The sequence below is a fragment of the Glycine soja genome, unplaced genomic scaffold, assembly GCF_004193775.1.
Source record: "Glycine soja cultivar W05 unplaced genomic scaffold, ASM419377v2 tig00019708_1_pilon, whole genome shotgun sequence".
In the NCBI taxonomy this organism is placed as follows: Eukaryota; Viridiplantae; Streptophyta; class Magnoliopsida; order Fabales; family Fabaceae; genus Glycine; species Glycine soja.
Genome location: NW_021143739.1, coordinates 31,744 through 45,285, shown reverse-complemented (window position 1 = coordinate 45,285; position 13,542 = coordinate 31,744). Strand labels below are relative to the sequence as shown.

General features: G+C 40.4%; 1 protein-coding gene across 1 annotated transcript; it reads right to left on the bottom strand.

The window, feature by feature from the left end:
• Window positions 1-8,104: 8,104 nt before the first annotated feature.
• Window positions 8,105-10,498, bottom strand: LOC114404329 (the record flags this gene model as incomplete). The annotated part of the gene is made up of 1 exon (XM_028367328.1): window positions 8,105-10,498. A coding segment is annotated over exon 1 (2,394 nt), but the record flags the coding sequence as incomplete, so codon positions are not given.
• Between the last annotated feature and the right edge of the window lie 3,044 nt (window positions 10,499-13,542).

Below are 13,542 nucleotides of genomic sequence, written 5' to 3'. Positions count from 1 at the left end.
TTTTCGAGCGTATCTTATCTCATACACCTTAATCGGACATCCGTGTTAAAAGTTATGACCATTTGAATTTCTCGAGAGCTTCCGTTGTTCATTTTCGAACGTCTCTATATGTGATGCACCTTAATCGGATATCCCTTTGAAAAGTCATGACCATTTGAATTTCTCGAGAGCTTCCGTGGCTCAATTTCGAGCATCTCGACATATTATGTGCCCGAATCTGACCTCCGTGTGGAAAGTTATGACCATTTGAATTTCTCGAGAGCTTTTGTTGTTCAATGTCGAGCATCTCGACATATTATGCGCCCGAATCGGACATCCGTGTGAAAGGTTATGACCATTTGAATTTCTCGAGAGCTTCCGTTGTTCATTTTCGAGCGTCTCTATATGTCATGCACCTTAATCGGACATCCGTGTGAAAAGTTATGACCATTTGAATTTCTCGAGAGCTTCCGTTGTTCAATTTCGAGCGTCTGTATATGTGATACGCCTGAATCGAACATCCGTGTGAAAAGTTATGACCATTTGAAAATATCGAGAGCTTCCATTGTTCATTTTTGAGCGTCTCTATATGTGATGCACCATAATCGGACATCCGTTTGAAAAGTTATGACCATTTGAATTTCTCGAGAGCTTCCGTGGTTCAATTCCGAGCATCTCGACATATTATGTGCCCGAATCTGACCTCTGTGTGGAAAGTTATGACCATTTGAATTTCTCGAGAGCTTCTGTTGTTCAATGTCGAGCATCTCGACATATTATGCGCCCGAATCGGACATCCGTGTGAAAAGTTATGACCATTTGAATTTCTCGAGAGCTTCCGTTGTTCATTTTCGAGCGTCTCTATATGTCATGCACCTGAATCGGACTTCAGTGTGAAAAGTTATGACCATTTGAATTTCTCGAGAGCTTCCGTTGTTCAATTTCGAGCGTCTGTATATGTGATACGCCTGAATCGAACATCCGTGTGAAAAGTTATGACCATTTGAAAATATCGAGAGCTTCCATTGTTCATTTTCGAGCGTCTCTATATGTGATGCACCATAATCGGACATCCGTTTGAAAAGTTATGACCATTTGAATTTCTCGAGAGCTTCCGTGGTTCAATTCCGAGCATCTCGACATATTATGTGCCCGAATCTGACCTCTGTGTGGAAAGTTATGACCATTTGAATTTCTCGAGAGCTTCTGTTGTTCAATGTCGAGCATCTCGACATATTATGCGCCCGAATCGGACATCCGTGTGAAAAGTTATGACCATTTGAATTTCTCGAGAGCTTTCGTTGTTCATTTTTTAGCGTCTGTATATGTGATGCACCTTAATCGGACATCCGTTTGAAAAGTTATGGCCATTTGAATTTCTCGAGGGCTTCCGTTGTTCAATTTCGAGCATCTCGACATATTATGCGCCCGAATCGGACATCCGTTTGAAAAGTTATGACCATTTGAATTTCTCGAGAGCTTCCGTTGTTCATTTTCGAGCGTCGCTATATGTGATGCACCTGAATCGGACTTCAGTGTGAAAAGTTATGACCATTTGAATTTCTCGAAAGATTCCATGGTTCATTTTCGAGCGTCTCTATATGTGATGCACCATAATCGGACATCCGTTTGAAAAGTTATGACCATTTGAATTTCTCGAGAGCTTCCGTGGTTTAATTCCGAGCATCTCGACATATTATGTCCCCGAATCTGACCTCTGTGTGGAAAGTTATGACCATTTGATTTTCTCGAGAGCTTCTGTTGTTCAATGTCGAGCATCTCGACATATTATGCGCCCGAATCGGACATCCGTGTGAAAAGTTATGACCATTTGAATTTCTCGAGAGCTTCCGTTGTTCATTTTCGAGCGTCTCTATATCTCATGCACCTTAATCGGACATCCGTGTTAAAAGTTATGACCATTTGAATTTCTCGAGAGCTTCCGTTGTTCATTTTCGAACGTCTCTATATGTGATGCACCTTAATCGGATATCCCTTTGAAAAGTCATGACCATTTGAATTTCTCGAGAGCTTCCGTGGCTCAATTTCGAGCATCTCGACATATTATGTGCCCGAATCTGACCTCCGTGTGGAAAGTTATGACCTTTTGAATTTCTCGAGAGCTTTTGTTGTTCAATGTCGAGCATCTCGACATATTATGCGCCCGAATCGGACATCCGTGTGAAAAGTTATGACCATTTGAATTTCTCGAGAGCTTCCGTTGTTCATTTTCGAGCGTCTCTATATGTCATGCACCTTAATCGGACATCCGTGTGAAAAGTTATGACCATTTGAATTTCTCGAGAGCTTCCGTTGTTCAATTTCGAGCGTCTGTATATGTGATACGCCTGAATCGAACATCCGTGTGAAAAGTTATGACCATTTGAAAATATCGAGAGCTTCCATTGTTCATTTTCGAGCGTCTCTATATGTGATGCACCATAATCGGACATCCGTTTGAAAAGTTATGACCATTTGAATTTCTCGAGAGCTTCCGTGGTTCAATTCCGAGCATCTCGACATATTATGTGCCCGAATCTGACCTCTGTGTGGAAAGTTATGACCATTTGAATTTCTCGAGAGCTTCTGTTGTTCAATGTCGAGCATCTCGACATATTATGCGCCCGAATCGGACATCCGTGTGAAAAGTTATGACCATTTGAATTTCTCGAGAGCTTTCGTTGTTCATTTTTTAGCGTCTGTATATGTGATGCACCTTAATCGGACATCCGTTTGAAAAGTTATGGCCATTTGAATTTCTCGAGGGCTTCCGTTGTTCAATTTCGAGCATCTCGACATATTATGCGCCCGAATCGGACATCCGTTTGAAAAGTTATGACCATTTGAATTTCTCGAGAGCTTCCGTTGTTCATTTTCGAGCGTCGCTATATGTGATGCACCTGAATCGGACTTCAGTGTGAAAAGTTATGACCATTTGAATTTCTCGAAAGATTCCATGGTTCATTTTCGAGCGTCTCTATATGTGATGCACCATAATCGGACATCCGTTTGAAAAGTTATGACCATTTGAATTTCTCGAGAGCTTCCGTGGTTTAATTCCGAGCATCTCGACATATTATGTCCCCGAATCTGACCTCTGTGTGGAAAGTTATGACAATTTGATTTTCTCGAGAGCTTCTGTTGTTCAATGTCGAGCATCTCGACATATTATGCGCCCGAATCGGACATCCGTTCGAAAAGTTATGACCATTTGAATTTCTCGAGAGCTTCCGTTGTTCATTTTCGAGCGTATCTATATCTCATACACCTTAATCGGACATCCGTGTTAAAAGTTATGACCATTTGAATTTCTCGAGAGCTTCCGTTGTTCATTTTCGAACGTCTCTATATGTGATGCACCTTAATCGGATATCCCTTTGAAAAGTCATGACCATTTGAATTTCTCGAGAGCTTCCGTGGCTCAATTTCGAGCATCTCGACATATTATGTGCCCGAATCTGACCTCCGTGTGGAAAGTTATGACCTTTTGAATTTCTCGAGAGCTTTTGTTGTTCAATGTCGAGCATCTCGACATATTATGCGCCCGAATCGGACATCCGTGTGAAAGGTTATGACCATTTGAATTTCTCGAGAGCTTCCGTTGTTCATTTTCGAGCGTCTCTATATGTCATGCACCTTAATCGGACATCCGTGTGAAAAGTTATGACCATTTGAATTTCTCGAGAGCTTCCGTTGTTCAATTTCGAGCGTCTGTATATGTGATACGCCTGAATCGAACATCCGTGTGAAAAGTTATGACCATTTGAAAATATCGAGAGCTTCCATTGTTCATTTTTGAGCGTCTCTATATGTGATGCACCATAATCGGACATCCGTTTGAAAAGTTATGACCATTTGAATTTCTCGAGAGCTTCCGTGGTTCAATTCCGAGCATCTCGACATATTATGTGCCCGAATCTGACCTCTGTGTGGAAAGTTATGACCATTTGAATTTCTCGAGAGCTTCTGTTGTTCAATGTCGAGCATCTCGACATATTATGCGCCCGAATCGGACATCCGTGTGAAAAGTTATGACCATTTGAATTTCTCGAGAGCTTTCGTTGTTCATTTTTTAGCGTCTGTATATGTGATGCACCTTAATCGGACATCCGTTTGAAAAGTTATGGCCATTTGAATTTCTCGAGGGCTTCCGTTGTTCAATTTCAAGCATCTCGACATATTATGTTCCCGAATCTGACCTCCGTTTGAAAAGTTATGACCATTTGAATTTCTCGAGAGCTTCCGTTGTTCATTTTCGAGCGTCGCTATATGTGATGCACCTGAGTCGGACTTCAGTGTGAAAAGTTTTGACCATTTGAATTTCTCGAAAGATTCCATTGTTCATTTTCGAGCGTCTCTATATGTGATGCACCATAATCGGACATCCGTTTGAAAAGTTATGACCATTTGAATTTCTCGAGAGCTTCCGTGGTTTAATTCCGAGCATCTCGACATAACATGTCCCCGAATCTGACCTCTGTGTGGAAAGTTATGACCATTTGATTTTCTCGAGAGCTTCTGTTGTTCAATGTCGAGCATCTCGACATATTATGCGCCCGAATCGGACATGGGGTATATCCTGAAGTACCCCTTCTAGATCCTCCCAAAATTTTACCTTAAAGTGTTCTGCTAACCCAACCTGAGGTGCGTACCCACTAATAACATTAAAGGTGTCCTGTCCCACTACCAATTTTAAGACTATGATACGATCTCCTACTCTTCTTACATCCACGACATCCTTCTTCCACTCCTTGTCCACAATAATTCCTACCCCATTTCTTGATCTGATTTTTCCCGTATACCACAGCTTAAATCCCGAGTTGTCTAATTCTTTCGCTTTTTCACCTGTCCACTTAGTTTCTTGTAGGCACATAAAATTGATCTTCCTCCTCACCATAACATCCACTATTTCCATAGATTTTCCAGTAAGTGTGCCTATATACCATGTACCAAAGCGAATCCTCCTGTCATGAACTAGTTTCTTTACCCACACCCGTTCACGAAAATGTGGGAACCCTTGCTTACTTTTCACTACATCCGGGAGGCAATGCAGCGGCCCTTGCTCTTTTGACACTGTACTCGAGCCATACAGCGCGTTGCTTCCGGGCAACGACCTAGCATTCACATTATTACGTAATTGATCCATGTCATAGAGATTCGACAAAGATGCGCCTAAATTGGACATTCGAGTTAAATGTTACGACCATTTGAATTTCTCAAGAGCTTCTGTTGTTCAATTCTGAGCGTCTCGTTATGTGATTTGCCTGAATCGGACATCCGTGTGAAAAGTTATGACCATTTGAATTTCTCAAGAGCTTCCGTTGTTCAATTTCAAGCCTCTCGACATATTATGCGCCCGAATCGGACATCCGTGTGAAAAGTTATGGCCATTTGAATTTCTCGAGAGTTTCCGATGTTTATTTCGAGCATATCGATATATTATAAGCCTGAATCGGACATCAGTGTGAAAAGTTATGACCATTTGAATTTCACGAGAGCTTCCGTTGCTCAATTTCGAGTGTCACTATTTGTGATGCGCCAAAATTGGACATTCGAGTTAAATGTTATGACCATTTGCATTTCTCAAGAGCTTCCGTTATTCAATTCTGAGGGTCTCGTTATGTGATTTGCCTGAATCGGACATCCGTGTCAAAAGTCATGACCATTTGAATTTCTCAAGAGCTTCCGTTGTTCAATTTCGACCCTCGACATATTATGCGCCGAATCGAACATCCGTGTGAAAAGTTATTACCATTTTAATTTCTCAAGAGCTTCCGATGTTTAATTTCGAGCGTATCAATATATTATAAGCCTGAATCGGACCACAGTGTGAAAAGTTATGACCATTTGAATTTCCCGAGAGCTTCCGTTGTTCAATTCTGAGCGCCTAGTTATGTGATTTGCCTGAATCGGACATCCGTGTGAAAAGTTATGACCATTTGAATTTCTCAACAGCTTCCGTTGTTCAATTTCGAGCCTCTCGACATATTATGCACCCAAATAGGACATCCGTGTGAAAAGTTATGACCATTTTAATTTCTCGAGAGCTTCCGATGTTTAATATCGAGCGTATCGATATATTATAAGCCTGAATCGGACCTCAGTGTGAAAAGTTATGACCATTTTAATTTCTCGAGAGCTTCCGTTGTTCATTTTCGAGCGTCTCTATATGTGATGCGCCTTCATCTAACATCCGTGTGAAAAGTTATGACCATTTGAATTTCTCAAGAGCTTCCGTTGTTCAATTTCGAGCCTCTCGACATATTATGCGCCCGAATCGGACATCCGTGTGAAAAGTTATGGCCATTTGAATTTCTCGAGAGTTTCCGATGTTTAATTTAGAGCGTATCGATATATTATAAGCCTGAATCGGACATCAGTGTGAAAAGTTATGACCATTTGAATTTCATGAGAGCTTCCGTTGTTCAATTTCGAGTGTCACTATACGTGATGCGCCAAAATTGGACATTCGAGTTAAATGTTATGACCATTTGAAATTCTCAAGAGCTTCCGTTGTTCAATTCTGAGTGTCTCGTTATGTGATTTGTCTGAATCGAACATCCGTGTGAAAAGTTATGACCATTTGAATTTCTCAAAAGCTTCTGTGGTTCAATTTCGAGCCTCTCGACATATTATGCGCCCGAATCGGACATCCGTGTGAAGTTTTGACCATTTGAATTTCTCGAGAGCTTCCGATGTTTAATTTCGAGGGTATCAATATATTATAAGCCTGAATCAGACCTTAGTGGGAAAAGTTATGACCATTTTACTTTCACGAGAGCTTCCATGTTTCATTTTCGAGCGTCTCTATATGTGATGCGCCTTAATCTAACATTCGTGTGAAAAGTTATGACCATTTGAATTTCTCAAGAGCTTCCGTTGTTCAATTTTGAGCCTCTCGACATATTATGCGCCCGAATCGGACATCCATGTGAAAAGTTATGGCCATTTGAATTTCTCGAGAGTTTCCGATATTTAATTTCGAGCGTATCGATATATTATAACCCGGAATCGGACATCTGTTTGAAAAGTTATGACCAGTTGAATTTCACGAGAGCTTCGGTTGTTCAATTTCGAGTGTCACTATAAGTGATGCGCCAAAATTGGACATTCGAGTTAAATGTTATGACCATTTGAATTTCTCAAGAGCCTCCGTTGTTCAATTTTGAGCGTCTCGTTATGTGATTTGCCTGAATCGGACATCCGTGTGAAAAGTTATGACCATTTGAATTTCTCAAAAGCTTCTGTGGTTCAATTTCGAGCCTCTCGACATATTATGCGCCCGAATCGGACATCCGTGTGAAAAGTTTTGACCATTTGAATTTCTCGAGAGCTTCCGATGTTTAATTTCGAGGGTATCAATATATTATAAGCCTGAATCAGACCTTAGTGGGAAAAGTTATGACCATTTTACTTTCACGAGAGCTTCCATGTTTCATTTTCGAGCGTCTCTATATGTGATGCGCCTTAATCTAACATTCGTGTGAAAAGTTATGAACATTTGAATTTCTCAAGAGCTTCCGTTGTTCAATTTCGAGCCTCTCGACATATTATGCGCCCGAATCGGACATCCTTGTGAAAAGTTATGGCCATTTGAATTTCTCGAGAGTTTCCGATATTTAATTTCGAGCGTATCGATATATTATAACCCGGAATCGGACATCTGTTTGAAAAGTTATGACCAGTTGAATTTCACGAGAGCTTCGGTTGTTCAATTTTAGTGTCACTATATGTGATGCGCCAAAATTGGACATTCGAGTTAAATGTTATGACGATTTGAATTTCTCAAGAGCCTCCGTTGTTCAATTCTGAGCGTCTCGTTATGTGATTTGCCTGAATCGGACATCCGTGTGAAAAGTTATGACCATTTGAATTTCTCAAAAGCTTCTGTGGTTCAATTTCGAGCCTCTCGACATATTATGCGCCCGAATCGGACATCCGTGTGAAAAGTTTTGACCATTTGAATTTCACAAAGCTTTAACTTAATCAATTCAAAAGCCTTTTGTGCTTGTTCATTCCACCCAAACGCACCCTTCTTCAAACATTCGGTCATAGGACTTGCTATAGTGCTAAAATTCTGGATAAAGCGTCGATAAAATGATGCAAGACCAAGGAAAGATCTCACCTCCGAAACTGTTGTAGGGCTCGGCCAAGTCTTGATAGCATCCACTTTTGTTTGATCAACGGATACTCCATCTTTAGACACCACATATCCAAGAAACACCACACTTTCAACCAAGAAATCACACTTTTCCCTCTTCCCATAGAGTTTTTGTGCTCTTAGGGTCTCAAATATTTGTTTCAAATGAGTGAAATGCTCCTCTATAGATTTGCTATACACCAATATGTCATCAAGATAAACAACAACAAACTTACCCAAAAAAGGCTTGAGTACTTCGTTCATGAGTCTCATAAAGGTGCTAGGTGCATTTGTGAGCCCAAATGGCATAACTAGCCATTCATATAGACCATGCTTAGTCTTGAATGCCGTCTTCCATTCATCACCTTCACGCATTCTGATTTGGTGATATCCACTCCTTAGATCAATTTTTGAGAAGATAACCGATCCATGTAACTCATCAAGCATATCATCTAGTCTTGGAATGGGAAAACGATATTTGATGGTTATGTTGTTCACTGCCCTACTATCAATACACATTCTCCATGAACCATCCTTCTTAGGAACCAACAATGTCGGAACAGCACATGGACTCATTGATTCACGCACATAACCCATGCTTATCAATTCTTCAATTTGCCGTTGCAACTCCTTTGTCTCCTCCGGATTACACCTATATGCAGCCTTGTTTGGTAATGGAACTCCCGGAATTAGATCAATTTGATGCTCAATCCCACGGATAGGTGGCAAACCCTTTGGTAGTTCACTTGGAAACACATCTTCATACTCACCCAAAACAGCCTCCAATTGTTGTTTAAAAGGAGTCTCTACATCGTCTTGTCTAGCATTCTTTGCAACCAACACGTAGACTAATTCACCATTATCAATAGCATCCTTCACTTCATTTTCAGTAGCAAACATAGTGAGACTAGGCTTTTTACCTCTTTTTGTAATCATGGAACGGACTTCATTTGATGCCATTGGTTTCAACACAATCCTCTTGCCATTGAAGTTCAATTCATGCTCATTGGACCTTCCTCTATGCGTCACATCCCTATCAAATTGCCAAGGGCGTCCCAAGAGTATGTGACTTGCATCCATAGGTACCACATCACACAAGATTTCATCAACATAAGATCCCATGGTTAATCCCACACGCGTCTGCCTTGTAACATTTATGCTACTTCCATTGTCCAACCAATGTAGCGCATAAGGCTTAGGATGTTTTGTTGTGAGCAATCCTAATTTAGACACCATTTCAGTTGAAGCCGCATTGGTACAACTACCTCCATCCACAATGATACTACACCACTTATCTTTCACTTGACCCTTAGTGTAGAAGATTTGATTTCTTTGATCTCCTTCCACGGGTACAGCCTTGACTTGCAAAGTTCTTAGCATCAAGGTATCATACATGGGAGGTCCATATACTTCTACCTCATCATCATCATCTTCAACAATTTCAACTCCATCACCTTCAATATTGCCACCAGATTCTTCTTCTTCCTTCATCAACTCATCACGCATGCTAATTGCTTCTCGGAGGGTCACAACTCGTTGATTAGGACAAGCCCTAGCAAAGTGTCCAAAGCCTTGACACTTGAAACACCTAACCTTTGACAGATTAGTCTCCTTGGCCGTGGCAATGGGTTGTTTAGGAGCGGCCTCACTTTGTTTCGGTTGATTCTCCATTGGTTTAGTGCTAGGGGCTGGATTTGCACTACCCGACACACCTCCCTTGGACCAACCACTAGAACTCCCAGCATTATATCTACTCTTGTTTTGATTTTCAATCTTCAAACACAAGGTGCACAAAGTGGTGAAATCTGTGTAGTTACATAGCTCAACAGCAAAAGCTATGTTCTTATTCAGCCCACGAAGGAAACGGCTCATTTTTTGCTCTTCATTTTCCTCCACTTCACCCATTAGGCATAGGTTCTCAAACTCATCAATGTATTCAGTAACACTCATTTTGCCTTGCACCAAATCTGCAATCTTTTTATACAAATTCAGTCGGTGATTTGATGGTACATATCTCTTGCGCAACTTCTTCTTCAAGGACTCCCAAGAGTGGATTTTCTCCTTTCCATCTCGTGTCCTTCTAGCCTTCAATCCCTCATACCACAACGATGCACTTTTGCTAAGTTTCAGGATAGCATATTTGCAACGTTTCTCATCATCAAGATCCTTGAAGTCAAACATTCTATCAATCTTGCGCTCCCATTCTAGATAAACCTCCGGGTCTGCACTACCATTAAATTCAGGTAGTTCGGTGATTTTGAACTCATCCACGTTTGGACGTGGTTCACCCCTTCTAGGCCTCCATCGTTCATCTCTCAAGTCAACGTTCCTTAAGGCTTCACGCAATTTGTCCATGAAATCATCACTGTTGAAATCCATTGTTGTCACGTAACACGGAATCAGAACCGTGCTCTGATGCCACTAATGATACGAAATCAGAGTGTGGTAACGGAAGCAAACAACCAATAACGAAGGTACTAGGTACCACCCTTATTAGTCGAATTCCTTTAAGTATTTTTGGTATTTGTGTGTTTGGGTTTTTACGAAAATCAGCAAGGAAAAATAAGCAATATTAAACTACACCAATAGCTTAATACGAGATTAGCACTCAACACCAATTGAGCTAATCGGACTATTTTCAAGACGACGCTTGTAAATAATCGGGCGAAAATGTAAACACAATTTCTAATTGGACTGAATTGTTCTTGTTTTTTGAATGATCTGCAAATGATCAAATTACATCCATATATGGCCGAAAAACAGTAAGGCCTAATTAAACACAATAAAACTAGTAATAAAATGCAATTAAGGCCTAATTAAACACAATAAAACTAGTAATAAAATGCAATTAATGACTTAATGCAATCAGCTCATGATATTCCTTTTCCATAATTAGCCACACGCCTATTTAAGGCCTTGAATGTCCCATTTATGCTTCTTTTGTAACCATCTTGGAAAGGTTTTGAATGGCTGAATTTTATTTGTCTTAACTGATGAAAATGCTTAAAATAGCCAAGTAATTAAACTCAGCCCTTGATGAGGATTCCAAACAGCCCCCACGCCATTAACTTCCCTTTGAATGTCACTTGTGTTGATTTTCAACTCCTCTTGGTCAATTTTCGTACCAGTTAGGACCATTTGAATTTCTCGAGAGCTTCCGATGTTTAATTTCGAGCGTATCAATATATTATAAGCCTGAATCGGACCTCAGTGTTAAAAGTTATGACCATTTTAATTTCTCGAGAGCTTCCGTTGTTCATTTTCGAGCGTCTCTATATGTGATGCGCCTTAATCTAACATCCGTGTGAAAAGTTATGACCATTTGAATTTCCCGAGAGCTTTCGTTATTCAATTCTGAGCGTCTAGTTATGTGATTTGCCTGAAGCAGACATCCGTGTGAAAATTTATGACCATTTGAATTTCTCAAGAGCTTCAGTTGTTCAATTTCGAGCCTCTCGACATATTATGCGCCCGAATCGGACATCCGTGTGAAAAGTTATGACCATTTTAATTTCTCGAGAGCTTCCGATGTTTAATTTCGAGCGTATCGATATATTATAAGCCTGAATCGGACATCTGTTTGAAAAGTTATGACCAGTTGAATTTCACGAGAGCTTCCGTTGTTCAATTCCGGGTGTCACTATATGTGATGCGCCAAAATTGGACATTCGAGTTAAATGTTATGACCATTTGAATTTCTCAAGAGCTTCCGATGTTCAATTCTGAGCGTCTCGTTATGTGATTTGCCCGAATCGGACATCCGTGTGAAAAGTTATGACCATTTGAATTTCTCGAGAGCTTCCGATGTTTAATTTCAAGCGTATCAATATATTATAAGCCTGAATCGGACGTCAGTGGGAAACGTTATGACCATTTTACTTTCACGAGAGCTTCCATGTTTCATTTTCGAGCGTCTCTATATGTGATGCGCCTCAATCTAACATTCGTGTGAAAAGTTATGACCATTTGAATTTCTCAAGAGCTTCCGTTGTTCAATTTCGAGCCTCTCGACATATTATGCGCCCGAATCGGACATCCGTGTGAAAAGTTATGGCCATTTGAATTTCTCGAGAGCTTCCGATCTTTAATTTCGAGCGTATCAATATATTATATGCCTGAATCGGACCTCAGTGGGAAAAGTTATGACCATTTTACTTTCACGAGAGCTTCCATGTTTCATTTTTGAGCGTCTCTATATGTGATGCGCCTTAATCTAACATTCGTGTGAAAAGTTATGACCATTTGAATTTCTCAAGAGCTTCCGTTGTTCAATTTCGAGCCTCTCGACATATTATGCGCCCGAATCGGACATCCGTGTGAAAAGTTATGACCATTTGAATTTCACGACAGCTTCCGTTGTTCAATTTCAAGTGTCACTATATGTGATGCGCCAAAATTGGACATTCGAGTTAAATGTTATGACCATTTGAATTTCTAAAGAGCTTTCGTTGTTCAATTTCGAGCCTCTCGACATATTATGCGCCCGAATCGGACATCCGTGAGAAAAGTTATGGCCATTTGAATTTCTCGAGAGTTTCCGAAGTTTATTTCAAGCGTATCGATATATTAAAAGCCTGAATCGGACATCAGTGTGAAAAGTTATGACCATTTGAATTTCACGAGAGCTTCCATTGTTCAATTTCGAGTGTCACTATATGTGATGCGCCAAAATTGGACATTCGAGTTAAATGTTATGACCATTTGAATTTCTCAAGAGCTTTCGTTGTTCAATTTCGAGCCTCTCGACATATTATGCGCCCGAATCGGACATCCGTGAGAAAAGTTATGGCCATTTGAATTTCTCGAGAGTTTTCGATGTTTATTTCGAGCGTATCGATATATTATAAGCCTGAATCGGACATCAGTGTGAAAAGTTATGACCATTTGAATTTCTCAAGAGCCTCCGTTGTTCAATTCTGAGCGTCTCGTTATGTGATTTGCCTGAATCGAATATCCGTGTGAAAAGTTATGACCATTTGAATTTCTCAAGAGCTTCCGTTGTTTAGTTTCGAGCCTCTCGACATATTATGCGCCCGAATCGCACATCCGATTGAAAAGTTATGACCATTTGAATTTCTCGAGAGCTTCCGATGTTTAATTTTGAGCGTATCAATATATTATAAGCCTGAATCGGACCACAGTGTGAAAAGTTATGACCATTTGAATTTCCCGAGAGCTTCCGTTGTTCAATTCTGAGCGTCTAGTTATGTGATTTGCATGAATCGGACATCCGTGTGAAAATTGATGACCATTTGAATTTCTCAAAAGCTTCCGTTGTTCAATTTCGAGCCTCTCGACATATTATGCGCCCGAATAGGACATCCATGTGAAAAGTTATGACCATTTTAATTTCTCGAGAGCTTCCGATGTTTAATTTTGAGCGTATCAATATATTATAAGCCTGAATCGGACCTCAGTGTGAA